Consider the following 16904-nt stretch of genomic DNA (forward strand, 5'->3'; position numbering starts at 1 on the left):
CGGAGTTAGCATTTTCCGTCTTCTTTTCACTAACGGGTTTTCCCGCCTTCAAACGACTCCCGGCTATAAATAAGAGAAAAAGCAGGTATGAACTCAAGTTACACACACTTCTCAAATACATCTTCTTCTTCATTCCCAATACTTATTCTCACACCGGAGTCGGGTCAAGGAGAGAACCCTCTTCTCCCCTTGGCGAGGCTAACGGTGTTCTTTTTTGCAGAATTACCGGAGAAGAAGGTCTGCTAAGATCTAAATCAGTCGAGTGGGAACTAACCTTTTTATGCGGATTCAAACCCTCTAGATATCTCGGTTCCGACCATTTATCTAGTGTTTCTTCATTGGCGCCCACCGATTCCTCTGTTTTTTCCAGTTTTCATCTCGATTCGATTTAGTTCTTTTCATTCTCTGTTTTGCACATGGCAGAGGATTCATTATCTCATTCATCAGATCCCCGATCTGAGTATGGAGGTTCTACAACCCAAAACACTCAAAGCAACAATCAGTCAGATAGGGAGAATTTTTCAGATCTAATCATGAAAAAATCCCCATCACATTGGTTCAGCAAATATCAAACTGCTTTAAACACAATCGTTACACAAATCGCTAGATCTGAGGTCCCGAACATCAGATCTGGTGAAGAAAGCAATATTACAGTATTGGACCCACCAACACCACGTAGGGGGGACATCCAATCTAGTCGTAACATCGAATTGCAATTCAGACGTAGCAACCATCAGAAAGTTAAATCAAAACAAATAAACATGATTCAAGGAGGTCCATCACGAAGGACAAACAAACGAAGTCATGACCAACATTGGAGGGAACAGCAAGTCATATTTCCCGTCATCCCAGGAGGCCCTCAGGAAGAACGACCAGTAATCATTACTGGTATCTTCGGTCATTACCAGACGGACTACATGTTTATAGATCCGGGTAGCTCAATGGATATTATATACGAGCAGTGCTTTAAACAACTCGATCCGGATGATAAAGCACGTCTAGAACCGGTCGATTTTCCCCTCACCGGATTCTGCAATGAAGCTGTATTCCCATTGGGGCAAATAGCTTTTCCTGTGACTTTGTCGGACGGCGAACATTCACAAACAGTTACAGTCAATTTCATGGTCATGCCGGCAACATCACGTCATGATGTTCTGCTCGGAAGAAGATCACAAAGAGAGTTCAGTATGATCACATCTATCCCACACACAGCATGTGGATTCCCAACGGAAACCGGAGTTGCAGTTCTGTACTCAAGCAAAGAAGTCATGTACGTGGACGACGGGCCACCAGCAAAGGTAGTCAAACCTTCAGCATCAAATGAGCCGGAGAAATGGGTCCTGAACGAAGAATACCCAGAGCAGACCATCTCACTAGGTCACGCCATTTCACCAGCAACACGAAGGCAACTGAAAGCATTATTGTCCAACAACAAAGATATATTCGCTTGGTGCCCAGCAGACATGACTGGGGTTCCACGCGATATAGCGCAACATTGCCTCAATATTAAACCATCAGCGGAACCTGTTACCCAGGCAAGGCGCAGCTTTAGTGAAGAAAAAGCGAAAGCCATGGACGAGCAAGTGGTGGAGCTACTCAATGCGGGAATCTTGCGCGAAGTAAAGTACCATACGTGGGTTGCCAATCCAGTAATGGTACAAAAACATAATGGCGGATGGAGAATGTGCGTCGACTTCAAAGACCTGAATAAAGCATGCCCAAGAGATTGTTACGCACTTCCGGAGATAGATAAAAAATTCGACTCTCTAGCATCGTTCAGATGGAAGTGTTTTCTCGACTGTTACAAAGGTTATCATCAGGTCCAGATGAAAGAAGAAGACGAAGACAAAACTGCATTCCGCACAGATAAAGGCATCTTCTGTTACACTAAAATGCCTTTTGGCCTGCGCAATGCTGGCGCAACTTATCAACGATTAATGGACACAGTTTTCAAAGACGACATAGGCAAAACAGTTGAAGTATACATGGATGACCTTGTCATCATGAGCCATGAGAAAGACTCAATGCTCAACAACATTCAGCGTACATTCAATTCTCTGCGCAGCGTAAACTTAAAACTTAACCCAACTAAATGCTCCTTCGGCATGGAAGAAGGAAAATTTCTGGGCTTCATAGTTGTTTTGGTCAAAAATCACACAAGGATAATGCAACCAAACTTTATGTAAATGGGGTATGATGCTTGGTTTGTAGAAAAAGAAAAGGATCACTTCAATGTGAAATATGCAAAGACACAATGATTTATACGAGGAAAAAGCCCTTGATCAATGTATGATCTCCGGCATAAAAAACCTCGGGTGATGGCAACTACCGATCACCAAACTTCAATATAAGAAAAATAGTTACAACTTTGGATGATAATGAGCTGAGTACAAGGATTACTATAGTTTCGAGTGTCTAAGCGTGCGAGAGTTGTGTTGTGTGTCGTCGTGTGTGTTCTTCCAAATGAGGAAGAGTGGTATTTATACAAGTGTAGGTGACCTATTTTAGGTAAAAAGACTAATAATCAGCTCATTACCCCTTTAGAAATAAAAGACAATGTAGCCTAAATTGCCGCCCTTAAATCAAGCTAAGTTTCCATATCCTTTGCAACGTCTATCTCTGATTAAGCTCATGCTATAATTGTGAAGACGCGTCCCTTGATTATGAAGCTAAGAGCGTATCCTGCTAGATGTTCCTGCAAAATATCATTGTATTAAACGAAGGTAACTGTTAGCATGAGGATCCTGTAATGGTCCATGATCCTGATCCTGAAGTCCTCCTGAGGATCACTGTTTGTCAAAGAAACAAGGATCACTGGCTAGGATCACGTGTAAGGATCACGTATAATAAAAATCCAGCCCTAACAATTGCCCCCAACATATAAGGAGTTTATTGTAAATTAATGAGTTATATTTTGCTCCGATCTTATCTTCAACGGACTACTCGGATAACTAGCCGTTATAGCGGACTAGCCGTTGTGATCATTACGTCATAGACGTGACAATCCCTGCAAATCATGATTATAAATAGGAGATAGGGTTGGGATCATTCTGCATTTAAATTCGAGATATCTTCCCTTTATAATCGCTACCGAAGATCGGTCAGGTATTCTCTTTTCTTCTCTTTTCATTCTTCCATCTCTTGCTCTGTTTTTCTGCTCCCCTGTTTTTATTCTGCTGTGAGGATGTTGCTCCGAAACTCTCCCCATAAGGATCACGAGAAGAGCAGTCCCTTGAAAAGCCAAGGGATCATTAAGGACTCTCCTACGGAGAGATGTTGCTTTACCGATGCTCATGTAGATAGGATTCGTCATTGCTTTCCGGCGGATGCTGTTTTCAAATCCTTCACATCCACTGCTTTGAGTGACTTTGTTTCAGACACCTGGGTGATTTTTCCTGCAACTCCATTTACCATAGGATATTCGTATCCTTTTCCGGCCTTCACCCAATCTTTCTTTTCTTTGACCGGCATATCTTATATCCAAGCTATGCCGATGATCTGGAGGGTCTTGTATACCTTCGAGAGGATCATCGAGCAGGAGGGGATTGATTTAGGGATGGCAGAGCTGGCCGAGCTTTATGATCTTACCACGTTTGGTTCTCATCGATATTTGTTGAAACGGAAAGCTGGGGAGGATCACCCTGTTTTTAAGGTTACAAAAAATGACACAAACTGGAAGCGTCGTTTCTTCTTTGTGAGAAGGGATTCCCTCCCTGATGGGAATGATCTGCCCAAGGAGTGGGCCACCCATGGTAGGATAGAGGATCCTGGAAGGATCACCATCAGACCGGTCTCTTATGATGAGGATCACTAATGTCTTGTTTTTTGCTTATTGTGCAGCTATCTCCATTGCTCATCTCAAGTTAACCCCTGCTGCCAGAGAGAGGGTCCTTGCTTTCAAGAAGCTTGATCCTGAAATCAGAAGTTTTCAAGTCACCGTCCAAGATTCTCAAGAAGTATCCTCCGCATCTGCCACTATGTCAAGTAAGTATCCTTATTAAAAAGTAAGTTATATGTAAGACTGTTTAGTTAGTAAGGGAACTTATCTTGTTTTGGTTGTGTAGGCGCTGGGAAACCTGCTAAGTCTGCCAAGTCTGCATCCAAGTTCGGGATTGATGAACTTGCCAACGTCAAGTCTTCACGAAAGAAGGCTTCGGTTGCCAGTCCCTCTGCTTCGGCTCCTAAAGCACCTGTTAGAGGTAAGGGGAAGAAGAGGAAGACCTCTGAGGATCTCCAAGGATTTCCCCTGATTCGCCAGCAGTTTCTTGATTCTATCAACGAGGTTAGGATCACTGCCCCTGTTGGTTATCCTGATGGTTTTTGAGGATCGCCTATGTCTGACGTCATATCTTGTTGTTTTTGCAGAAACTTACTGAAATAGAAACTTATGTTAGCCACGTCGAAGATCAGGATCGCCAAATTGCCGACCTCCAACAGATGGGTGTGCTGAAGGATCTCAAGATAGCCGATCTTGAGAAGGAGCTCCGGGCTACCAGGGATGAAGCTGTCAAAGCATTGATCAAGTTTGACTACGAGAAGCATGATATCACCCAGGATGCTAAGGTCTCTGCTGCGATAACCATGTATAAGATCCAGCTGCAAATGGCTGCAGAGGCTCAGGATCCTTCCTTTGACAAAGGCACATGGGACGTGGAAGGTTGGAAGGCAAGGCTGGCAGAGTTGGAGGATGATGATGATGCTGAGGATATCCCTATGCTCGAAGGTGGAGATGCTGGTAAGGATCAGGGGGAAGCAAGTGGAGCTGGTGGTGATGGTGCAGCGAAGGTTTGAGCTGCAAGATTGGGCAATGATGGAAACTTCTAGACATAGCCGGAGCCCAATTTTTAAATTTTGGTAGTAGTTTTTGTGGTTGTTGGTGTTTTCAAACAATGATGGTCTGTACTTAAACAATAGTTTTAGGATTAAGGATCCAGGATCCTTCAGACAATAGGTAGGATTGCAAATGGTGGAGGGATCCTCTGTTTGGGGGATGAAGCCTTTGTGATCCTGCCGCCTTTAATTTCCTGCACCTGCTAAGACCGCAAAGACAATGGACACCCTTTGCCAACCCATGTGGACGGGCCACGTTTTGCTGGTAGAAATGTGGGTTGGCAATTTTGACAACTTTTGAAGGGTTAATCCTTTCGTTGATAAATAAAATCTTAAACTTTTGTCGCTTATCTTGTGTTATTATCCTTTTTAATTTCAATTGTTTTGACAAATGTTTGTTTGAGTAAGAAAAGTTGAGCAAATTATGTTTAAGAAATTTAGGATATGATCCTGGATCAAATATCCTATAATCGAAAATTTTCAAGGTAGTTTACTTTAAGGATCATAGGTTCAATTGTCAAAGGGCAAGGGTTGTTTAGTATAATCAAAATAGTCAAGGATCATACCTGAGGATCCAAGTTAGGATCCTAACCTTTGATCAAGATAACCATAAGTGAAATTTTAACGGATAACAAGGATTAAGGATCCTTATTCGTTTAGCTTTGAGAACCTGAAAAATGGAACATAACTTGGGACTAAGCCAATGTAAAAGACAAATTAGTAGCTGGGGACATGCCCAAAGGATAACGGAGGATGATCCCAAAGGATCACTGGGGACAAGCCCAAAGGATAACTGGGGACAAGCCCAAAGGATAACTGGGGACAAGCCCAAAGGATCGTATGTAAACTGGAGTATGGCCCTTACTGGCGACTATCCAAACTTAGTGACATGAAAATGTCAAAACCTTAGCTAACGTGAAAACGTTAGAAACCTTATGAACGGATGTATGGTACGTCTACCATTATACGTAGGATCCTGGGTATAGCTAGTACGATGAGGTTGTCAGCCCCGGAAGTGGGTACTGGTCCCAAAGACGTGAACTATATCAGGATCATCGTGCGCTGCTGGCGGAAACTGGGGATAATCCCAAGGATAACTGGGGTTAGACCCAAGGATCTGCGTTGCTGTTGATGATCTTTGACGATATGCTGTAGATACCTGAACTATCATAACTCAAATGGTTTGTGAGAAGAGGATGAAGGATACAGGATCCTTATCCTTTGGTAAAAAGTAAGGAAATGTAAATGTTTTAAGATAAGGACATTACCAGAGTAAGGATCACTGACATCACCGGGATTCTTTGAGGATACTTCAATGTAAGGATCACATGCTTGAAGGATCATGTTCACATAAAGTATTTCTTTAAGTGAACAACATTCCAGGCTCTTGGTAACAAGTTTCCTTCCATAGTTAGCAATCTGTATGCCCCCTTTCCTGCTTCAGCTTCAATCAAGTAAGGGCCTTCCCACTTTGGTGCTAACTTCCCGTCAGCAGGATTAATAGTGTTTTGGAATGTTTTTCTTAACACCATATCTCCGACTTGGAACTTCCTTATCCTAACATTTTTGTTGTAAGCACCAGCCATTCTTTGTTGGTAGCTTGCCATCCTTATCCTAGCCAGATCCCTGATTCCTTCAATAGTATCCAAATCCTGAGCCAGGATTGCAGCATTTTCTTCAGGATCACGAGCACTTGTTCTAGCAGTTGGGATCACCATCTCTGTTGGGATCACTGCTTCTGCCCCAAATACTAAAGAAAAAGGTGTTTGACCAGTGGCATTCTTGGGAGTTGTTCTATCAGCCCATAGCACATAAGGTAACTCCTCTGCCCATTTCCCCTTCTTGGATCCTAGCTTCTTCTTCAAATTGTTGATGATGATCTTGTTGGATGATTCTGCTTGACCATTGGCTTGTGGATGAACTGGTGTTGATGTTATCATCTTGATTCCCCAACTGTCACAAAAGTTAGTAGTTCTGCTTCCAATGAATTGGGAACCATTATCACATACAATTTCAGAGGGAATGCCAAATCTAGTTATAATGTTTCTTTTGATAAAGGATATAACTTCTTTTTCTCTGACTTGAGCAAAAGCTTCAGCTTCTATCCATTTAGAGAAGTAGTCAGTCATGGCAAGCATAAATACTTTTCCACCAGGTGCTTTAGGGAGCTTGCCAACTATATCCATCCCCATCTCATGAATGGCCAAGAGGATGGTATAGGGTGTAGCAGTTCAGCTGGTTGATGAAGGATACTGCTGTGTCTTTGACAAGGATCACATTTCCTAGCATATTCTACAGCATCCCTTTTCATGGTTGGCCAGTAGTATCCTGTTCTTAGGATCCTTGAGAATAATGCCCTGCCCCCAGTGTGGTTTCCACAATCTCCTTCATGGAAGTCTCTCAACACTTCTTCAATTTCAGGATCCTCAATACATCTTAAATATGGACCTGCAAGGGATCGTTTATATAGCACATTATTTAAGATTGTAAATTGGGATACCTTAATCCTGAAAGCTCTAGGATTTTCTCCCATCGGAATCTCCCCGTGTTGCAAGTATTTCATGATTGGTGAGACCCATGATCCTGCATAAGATTGAGCTTCTTCACTAGGGATTACTGCAGTATCCTCTTCTATTTCCATGGCCACCTGATTTTCAATAGCAGGAGCCAAGATATGGATGATAGGGATACTTATGTCTTCTGGAATTTTTAAGGATGATCCTAAGTTGGCCAATGCATCAGCTTCCGTGTTATCCTCCCTTGGTACCTGTGTTAAGCTGAAAGAAACAAAAGAGAGTGCCAATTCTTTGACTATCTCTAAATATTTGGTTAGTTTTTCACCTTTAACAGCATAGGATCCATTAAAGTGATTGGTGATCAATAATGAGTCTACATATACTTTAAGATATTTTACCCCCATATCCTTAGCAATTTGCAAGCCAGCAATTAAGGCTTCATATTCAGCCTCATTGTTAGTTGCTTGGAACTCACAGGCTATGGAGTGGGGTATTATGTCCCCCTGTGGCGATTTTAGTAGTATCCCGAGCCCTGTGCCCTTGACATTTGAGGATCCATCAGTGTGTAGTATCCAAGGATCCTTGGTCTCATCCAGCTGTTGGACCTCCAATTCTGCTTCTTTTTGTAGATCACTACTGAAATCAGCCACAAAGTCAGCTAGTGCTTGGGATTTAATGGCTGTTCTTGGCTCATATCTTATATCATGGGCACTAAGCTTTACTGCCCACTTAGCCATTCTTCCTGACATCTCTGGTTTCCTGAGGACATTCTTAATTGGAAAGTTAGTTCTAACAACAATAGTATGGGTTTCAAAATAATGCCTTAGCTTAGTTGATGCCATGATTAATGCAAGAATAAGTTTTTCGAGGTGTGAGTACCTGGATTCGGCATCAAGTAAACTCTTACTTACATAGTAGATAGGATATTGTGTACCTTCGTGATCCTTAACAAGGACAGCACTTACAGCGGTTGAGGATACCGCCAAATATAAGGATAACACATCTCCTTTTTCGGGCTTTGATAATGCTGGTGCTGAGGACATATATTCTTTAAGGGCTTGTAAAGCATTCTCATGTTTCTCAGTCCATTCAAACTTCTTGTTCTTCCTTAGGATATCGTAAAATTCTTTACATTTTTCTGAGGATTTTGATATGAACCTGTTCAGAGCTGCTATCCTGCCTGTTAGCCTTTGCACATCCTTAGCATTGGCAGGGGACTTGATGTTTACTAGTGCTTTAATTTGCTCCGGACTTGCCTCAATGCCCCTCTGAGTTACCATATATCCTAGGAATTTACCTGCCTTAACACCAAAGTGGCACTTTGAAGGATTAAGCTTCATGTTATAATTATCAAGGATATCAAATGCTTCCTCCAAATCCCTTAGGTGATCCTCAGCTTTCTTTGATTTGACTACCATATCATCTATGTATACTTCCATAGTTTGTCCAATTTGATCTTTGAACATCATATTCACCAGCCTTTGATATGTTGCACCTGCATTTCTTAATCCAAAAGGCATGGCGATATAACAATACAAACCTGTTGGGGTCATAAAGGCTGTATCCTCTTGGTCAGATGGTTCCATCTGAATTTGTTGGAATCCAGATGATGCATCCATAAAGGTCAACAGTTCATGCCCCGCTGTTGCATCCACCATGGAGTCAATGTGGGGTAATGGGAAAGGATCCTTGGGACATGCCTTATTCAGATCAGTGAAATCGACACATACCCTCCACTTTCCGTTTTTCTTTTGGACAACGACCACATTGGCTAACCATTTTGGATACTTTACCTCTCTGATCATACCTGCTCGAAGTAGTCTCTCTACTTCTTCTTGGATAATGGCATTCCTTTCTGGTGCAAACTTCCTCCTTTTTTGTTGGATTGGTTTGATAGACCTGTCAATGCCAAGTTTGTGAGTAATAATATCCTTAGATATACCTGTCATATCTTCATGTTTCCAAGCAAAGGTAGATTTTCTTCTTTTGAGGAAGGATATTAAGTTTTCTTTCATCTTGCCAAGGATCCCTGATCCGATATAGATTTTTGATTCAGGATCACTAGGATCCAAGAGGATTTCGTCCACATCTTGTTCCCTTGCCTCCAAGACATTCCTCGGAGGATACTGTAATTGCTATTGCTCCCTTGGCTTCGAGGTTGGCTTCATGGATGAGGTATAACAATCCTTAGCCTCCTGCTGATCACTGTCGATCTTGATTATTCCCCATGGGCTAGGGAGCTTCACACATTAATGGTAGGTGGACGGGACTGCTTTCATATCATGTATCCAAGGCCTGCCAAGGATAACATTGCAACAAGATAGATAGTCAATAACACAAAATTTCTGATAATTATGTAATCCTTCCACGTAGATTGGGAGTTTGATGTCCCCCAGAGTTTTCTTCGTTTCTCCACTGAATCCTACAAGCACGGAGGATCTTGGTGTGATGTCTGATTCTGGAATACCCATTTTCTTTAGAACATCAAGCTGGATAATGTTCACTGAGCTTCCTCCATCGATAAGGATCCTGCGGACAAAATGGTTAGAGATAAAGAGAGTAATAACCAAACTATCATGATGTGGATCCTGAATGTTAATGCGATCCTCCTCATCAAATGTTATCCTCTTCCCCTCTGAGACACTTGATGTCCTAATAGGTCTTTCTCCATTATCCATTTTTGACTCCTTTGCATGCCTTTTGGCCGCCGAGAAGGATGTACCACAGATGTCTGATCCTCCGGAAATAAAGTTGATCACTTGTGCATTTGCCGGAGGTGCTGGAGCCTTTTTCAGGGATCCTTTCAGGATCCTGAGTCCTTTGCTTTTTTCTTCCCAACAATTCTTTTAGGTGCCCCTTGCTTAACAGATATCCAATTTCTTTTCTTAAAGCTATGCATTCTTCAGTTAGGTGCCCGAAATCCTCATGGTATGCACACCATTTAGACTTGTCTTTAGTCCCGGATGGTTTATCATTCTTCCTGGGCCATCTAGCTTTTTCACCTAGATTCTGCATTGCAAGGATTAGTTCCTGATTATCAATGGAAAAACAATATTCTGAGATTGGAGGATAATCTTCATCATCCTCTTCTTGGTCAACAGCATGCACATTCTGGTTCTCATTTCTATGGTAGGATTTGAATTTGTTGTTCTTGAAGGAGGATCCTTGCTTCTCCTGTTTTGAGGATCCTACTTGTCTCTCCTGGATCCTCTTGTCATCCTCTAGCCGGATGAACCTGAGTGCCCGAGTCCTTACTTCATCTAGATTCCTGCATGGTGTCATAACAAGATCATCATAGAATAATGAATCCTTAAGCAGTCCCATTTTGAAGGCTTCAACAGCCGTAGCCATATCCATGTTGGGAATGTCCAAGGATTCTTTACTAAATTTAGTTATATAATCCCTTAATGATTCATTATGACCTTGAGTTACCCTATATAAATCACTGGTTAATCTTTCAAATTTTCTACTACAAGAGCATTGGTTATTGAATAAATTAACTAAATTAGCAAATGAAGTAATAGAGTAAGGGGGAAGACTTAGCAGCCACTTAAGAGCTGATCCAGTAAGAGTGGATCCAAATCCTTTACATAGGCATGCTTCCTTCAGCTTTTCTGGGATAGGATTGATCTCCATCCTCTCCCTGTATTGTGCTATGTGCTCCTCTGGATCCGTTGTACCATCATACAGCTTCATAGTAGGGATATGGAACCTTTTGGGTACCTCTGCATCACAAATTGGTGGTGCAAAGCGAGATACCTTGTGGCTTCCATCTGCAATCTCTGGGATAGGTTTGACTACCCCTGGAACACTTGAGATCATATCTTTTAGCTTCTGCAATTCCCTGGCCATAGCATGATTGACACCTGTATCCTGCATGAATCCATGGTTAGTAGTAAGATGATTATTTAAAGTGTTACCTCCCATTGAGTTCAAGTTAGTGAATCCATATTGCTGGGATTCGGGGATAACGGAGGGACCAGTGGAAGCAATGGTCTGCATGGGAATGAAGTCCCCTTGATGGACATCTAGACTTCCTGTTTGCAAACTTTTTAGGGATCCTGGCATCTGGAAGGATCCTGGTATTTGGAAGGATCCTGGAACGAAGGAGGATCCTTGAACCTGGGATGATCCTGGAACGAAGGAGGATCCTTGAACCTGGGATGATCCTGGAACGAAGGAGGATCCTTGAACCTGGGATGATCCTGGAACGAAGGAGGATCCTTGACCCTGGGATGATCCTGGAATAAAGTAGGATCCTTGAAACTGTTGTGCTCCCGGATAGGCTCCCGAATTCATGAAGGATCCCATATGCTGGGGATAGGATCCTGCCAGCTGAAAGTGTGAGCCTGATGCCTGAGTCATTGCTGTCGATCCGAGGTGCAATCCTCTTGATTCTCCCATAATTTGCACGTCTGGAATTCCTGATGGCTGAGAAGTAATCATTGGAGTATCAAAGCTCAAGGATTTGGGCATCAGTGGGGAATGATCCTCTGCCGTTTTCTTTTGTCTTTTGAGATCTCCAATTTCCCTGAGGATCCTTTCATTAGTTTCATCCTGCCGCTGCATACGATCCTTCATCTGCAAAATCAAAGTAAATACATCACTAGTACTGGGAATATAAGAATTCATAGCAGAAGAAGATGGAGGTTTAGAGTTAGTAGGAGTTTGTCTCTTCTCAGCATTCTTCTGGGATCCTGCCGGTGGAGGAGGCAGAGTGTTCTGAGACGAGGTGACTGCAGACATCGCCGTGGACATGTTTTTCAATGATGAAGCCATGTAATTCTCTGAAATGATTTCGAACAGAAAGTTTTCTTATGAATGAAGCACCAATTGTCCCACGGTTGGCGCCAAACTGTTTTGGTCAAAAATCACACAAGGATAATGCAACCAAACTTTATGTAAATGGGGTATGATGCTTGGTTTGTAGAAAAAGAAAAGGATCACTTCAATGTGAAATATGCAAAGACACAATGATTTATACGAGGAAAAAGCCCTTGATCAATGTATGATCTCCGGCATAAAAAACCTCGGGTGATGGCAACTACCGATCACCAAACTTCAATATAAGAAAAATAGTTACAACTTTGGATGATAATGAGCTGAGTACAAGGATTACTATAGTTTCGAGTGTCTAAGCGTGCGAGAGTTGTGTTGTGTGTCGTCGTGTGTGTTCTTCCAAATGAGGAAGAGTGGTATTTATACAAGTGTAGGTGACCTATTTTAGGTAAAAAGACTAATAATCAGCTCATTACCCCTTTAGAAATAAAAGACAATCTAGCCTAAATTGCCGCCCTTAAATCAAGCTAAGTTTCCATATCCTTTGCAACGTCTATCTCTGATTAAGCTCATGCTATAATTGTGAAGACGCGTCCCTTGATTATGAAGCTAAGAGCGTATCCTGCTAGATGTTCCTGCAAAATATCATTGTATTAAACGAAGGTAACTGTTAGCATGAGGATCCTGTAATGGTCCATGATCCTGATCCTGAAGTCCTCCTGAGGATCACTGTTTGTCAAATAAACAAGGATCACTGGTTAGGATCACGTGTAAGGATCACGTATAATAAAAATCCAGCCCTAACAATAGTCACAAGAGAGGGCTTCAAAGTAAACCCAGAAAAAGTACAGGCTATCCAGCAAATGCCCTCACCTGCAACAATAAAAGAAATGCAAAGACTCGCCGGACGTTTAGCAGCCTTGAACAGATTCTTGGCTAATCACGCGGCTAAATCTTACCCATTTATCAGTACGCTGCAAAACTGCGGGAAGAAAACCCCCTTTCAATGGACGCCTGAAGCAGAAGCAGCATTCAAGCAAATGAAAGAATGTTTAATTCAGCTACCAACGCTGATTGCGCCAAAAGAAAGAGAGCCATTGATCTTATACCTATCAGCCGCGGAAGTAGCGGTAGGAGCAGTATTGATGGTAGAACGAGACAACGTTCAGACTCCAATTTACTATATCAGCAAAATGCTCACCGGCCCAGAAACTCGTTACTCAATGATAAAAAAATTGGTTCTAGCACTAGTGCATGCATCTCGGCGCTTGCGCAGGTATTTCTCAGGCCACGTCATCACGGTTCTCACAAATTATCATTTAGGCCAAATCTTATCAAAACCCGATGTGGCGGGAAGATTGGCTAAATGGGCTATCGAGCTGGGAGGATACAATCTCTTCTATAAGCCAAGACCAGCAATCAAAGGGAAAGTACTAGCAGACTTTGCTACTGAAGTGCCCATCGATAAAGTACAAGAATGCGAGGCAATCCAGAATCCTACACCTGTTTTCGATGACAGAGTCTGGACCTTGCACACAGATGGCGCTTCCAACGATGACGGAGCAGGAGCAGGCCTCCGATTAGTCAGTCTGGACAATCATGAGCTCACATATGCCATACGCTTAGATTTCCAAAGTACCAACAATGAGGCAGAATACGAAGCATTTTTAGCGGGACTTCGTTTAGCGCTCAAAATGGGGGCAAGGAACCTCGAGGCCAATGTTGATTCGAAGCTTGTAGCCGAGCAAGTTAACGGTCATTACGATGCAAAAGGAGAAGCTATGGCATTATACCTTGAACAAGCACGGATGCTAATCAGCCAATTCCAGACATTCAGGGTTAACCATATCAACAGAAGCGAAAATAAGCACGCAGACGCACTTAGTAAATTAGCCGCTACCAGCTTCAAACACCTAGCAAAAGAAGTGCGCATAGAAGTATTGTCTAACCCTTCAATCCATCTCAAGCAAGTGAACGTTATAGAGGTCGGTAATCCATCCTGGATGTCTCCGATCATCTTATACCTACAACACGGGAAACTCCCGGAAGGAAAAGCAGAAGCGCGAAAACTCCAACACAAAGCGATAAATTACGAAATGGCAGATGGCATCCTCTATCGAAAGTCATTCATGGGACCATTACTACGCTGTGTCGACAAAACAGATGCTCAATACCTGGTCAGAGAAATCCATGAAGGTTTATGTGGAATTCATGCGGGACCACGCATGGTCGTAGCAAAAATAATGAACGCCGGATACTACTGGCCAGGAATGCATATGGACGCAGTTGATTTATTAAGAAGATGCGCAGCTTGTCAGCGCCATGCACCAAAGACACTCCGACCAAAAAATCCGCTAGTGCCTGTCACATCCGCCTGGCCATTCCAACAATGGGGCATCGATCTCGTTGGCCCATTCCCTGATGCGCCAGGCGCAGTAAAATTCATCATCGTAGCGGTCGATTACTTCACTAAATGGGTGGAAGCTAAAGCCTTGGCTTCAACCACAACAATGGTCATTCGCAAATTTATATGGGAACATATCATTTGCAGGTTCGGATTACCATTGCGCATTATCTCTGACAACGGCACAAACTTCGCCTCGGATGATCTTCAAAAATGGTTCAAAGAAATGAAGATCGAGCATCATTTCGCCTCCGTCGCGTACCCACAAGCGAATGGTCAAGTAGAAAGTATAAACAAACAGATTGTTGACGGCATAAAAGCACGGCTAGGGACAGCACGCAGAGGGTGGGTTGACGAACTCCCCAGCATCCTCTGGGCGCATCGAACAATGCCAAAGACTAGCACAGGCGAAACTCCGTTCAGTCTAGTCTATGGGTCTGAAGCCGTCATCCCAGCTGAGATTGGCTTACCATCACCACGCATGTTAGCCATGGAAAAACAAAATAATGAGCAAGAACGAAGATTGGATCTAGACCTCCTCAAAGAACGGCGCGAGAATGCCGCTATCACAGAGGCCAGGTACAAATCCAAACTCGAAAAATACTACAATGCGCGCGTCCGCATATGCACATTCGTTCAGGGTGATTTCGTTTTACGCGATAATGAAGCATCAAATGCTGAAAAACCGGGCAAATTAGCGCCACGATGGGAAGGACCATATGTCATAAATGAAGTCCTAGGCAAAGGAGCGTATACTCTCAAAAGAATTGACGGGACTCTAGTCCCACGCACCTGGAACGCGCAGCAGCTGCGCAGGTGTTACATGTAGGTCAAACATTCACAGGCAATGTATTTCCTATTTACTCCTGTATTACAAGACTTTGCGCTTTATCAATACAAAAAATTATTTTCGTACTTGTTTCTGTTTGTTACAAATTGCATGAAATTCTTCGGGCTTACGCGAAAACAAAATGGTAGCATTGTACACCTCATGAACAGTCCAAACTAGGCTATCACGCCTTTTAGACAAACGTTCACACATGAGCACAATACCATTTCTCATTCGCTTCACCTATCCAAAAGCAATTAAACACATGCAACATATTGTAATCCAAACATACAAGCGGAATCTTACAGACTAGTAGTATGTCATCATATACAAAAGATCAACACAAACACGTAGCAAGATCATGGCAATGATCTTCAAAAAATTGTTCAGATCTACAAAGCATTAAACAAGAACTAAACCCTAAGGATAAACACCTAACCGGCACCGGAATCTTCATCAACGGTGGACACCTGATCACATCGACGAGATTTCTGGCGTCGGTACACCAAACAGCATTCTTTCTTCCGAAGCATCGGAAACCGAGCTATTAGATTATCAGCATCCAGCACAATTCCAACATCATCAGCAACATCAGTATGTTGAGAAACTTTACAGACAGAATCGACGGTTAATGGCAAAGCAGGTTGGATCAGATCCTTTTCCGGAGCAGCGGCACAAGGTGGTAACCAAGAAAGCAACACAAGGCCTTCAGCAGCTTCATAAATCCTAAGAACATCCAGCAAGAGACGAGTATGATAAGAGCGTTTCATCTTCGTCGTCAAAATTAGCAGGGCAAAAAGAATGTACCTATATATAGATGAACTCAGCTTCGGGAAACGAAAAGTTCAAATCGTCATGATTAAATGTCAGGAAAATCACATCCTGACGACGCTACAGGAACAAGAGTCTTACCCCATTAATGAAGTCTAACAAAACGCGAGTACGTATCCCAATGTAAGGAAAAACCCTCGCAAATACAGTATGATGTCATCACACATCACAATATAATCATGATTTTCAAAACCTTCAAAACAAAATTAAATCTTCTCATAGAAGATTCCTTATTTTTCGCGCCCAAAAGCATTTCCCTCTCACAAGTCCAGTGCTCCACTTACTTACATAAGTACAACACTAGACTGGGGGGACTTGAAGGGGTAAGGTCCCAAAAACCTTATAAGAAAGTGCTTGGGACCATACCACAACTTTAATTCTCATCTTAACACCTTGCGCGGCCGCGCACTGGTCCCACCCAAGGAAGGGTTAAAAGGCCCACAACAGTCAACACTTGCGCCCAAAAGGAATCATAAAACCTTGCGCCTGTCCTACACAAAGCAAAGGACAAGAATCCAGAATTAGATATTTCCGCTTAATATTCAGACTTGGATGTTATTTGCCCAGACTTGGGATTTATTCATCTGTTTCCACACGATAAGGTGCCACACCAAATTACAGCAGTAATCTTCTAGAAACAATATGATCGTGCACCACCAAGACGGTTACAACCGTCTGGCCACGTGTCACTACATCAGTCGTCCCCCAATTCACA

General features: G+C 42.7%; 1 protein-coding gene across 1 annotated transcript; it reads left to right on the top strand.

The window, feature by feature from the left end:
- The first annotated feature begins 416 nt into the window (after nucleotides 1-416).
- LOC110901112 lies at nucleotides 417-15358 on the top strand. The gene is made up of 2 exons (XM_022147960.1): nucleotides 417-2043; nucleotides 12924-15358. The coding sequence occupies exons 1-2, from the start codon at nucleotides 417-419 to the stop codon at nucleotides 15356-15358; spliced, it is 4062 nt and encodes a 1353-aa protein (XP_022003652.1).
- The last annotated feature ends 1546 nt before the right edge of the window (nucleotides 15359-16904 follow it).

The sequence above is a fragment of the Helianthus annuus genome, chromosome 16, assembly GCF_002127325.2.
Source record: "Helianthus annuus cultivar XRQ/B chromosome 16, HanXRQr2.0-SUNRISE, whole genome shotgun sequence".
NCBI classification, from domain to species: Eukaryota; Viridiplantae; Streptophyta; class Magnoliopsida; order Asterales; family Asteraceae; genus Helianthus; species Helianthus annuus.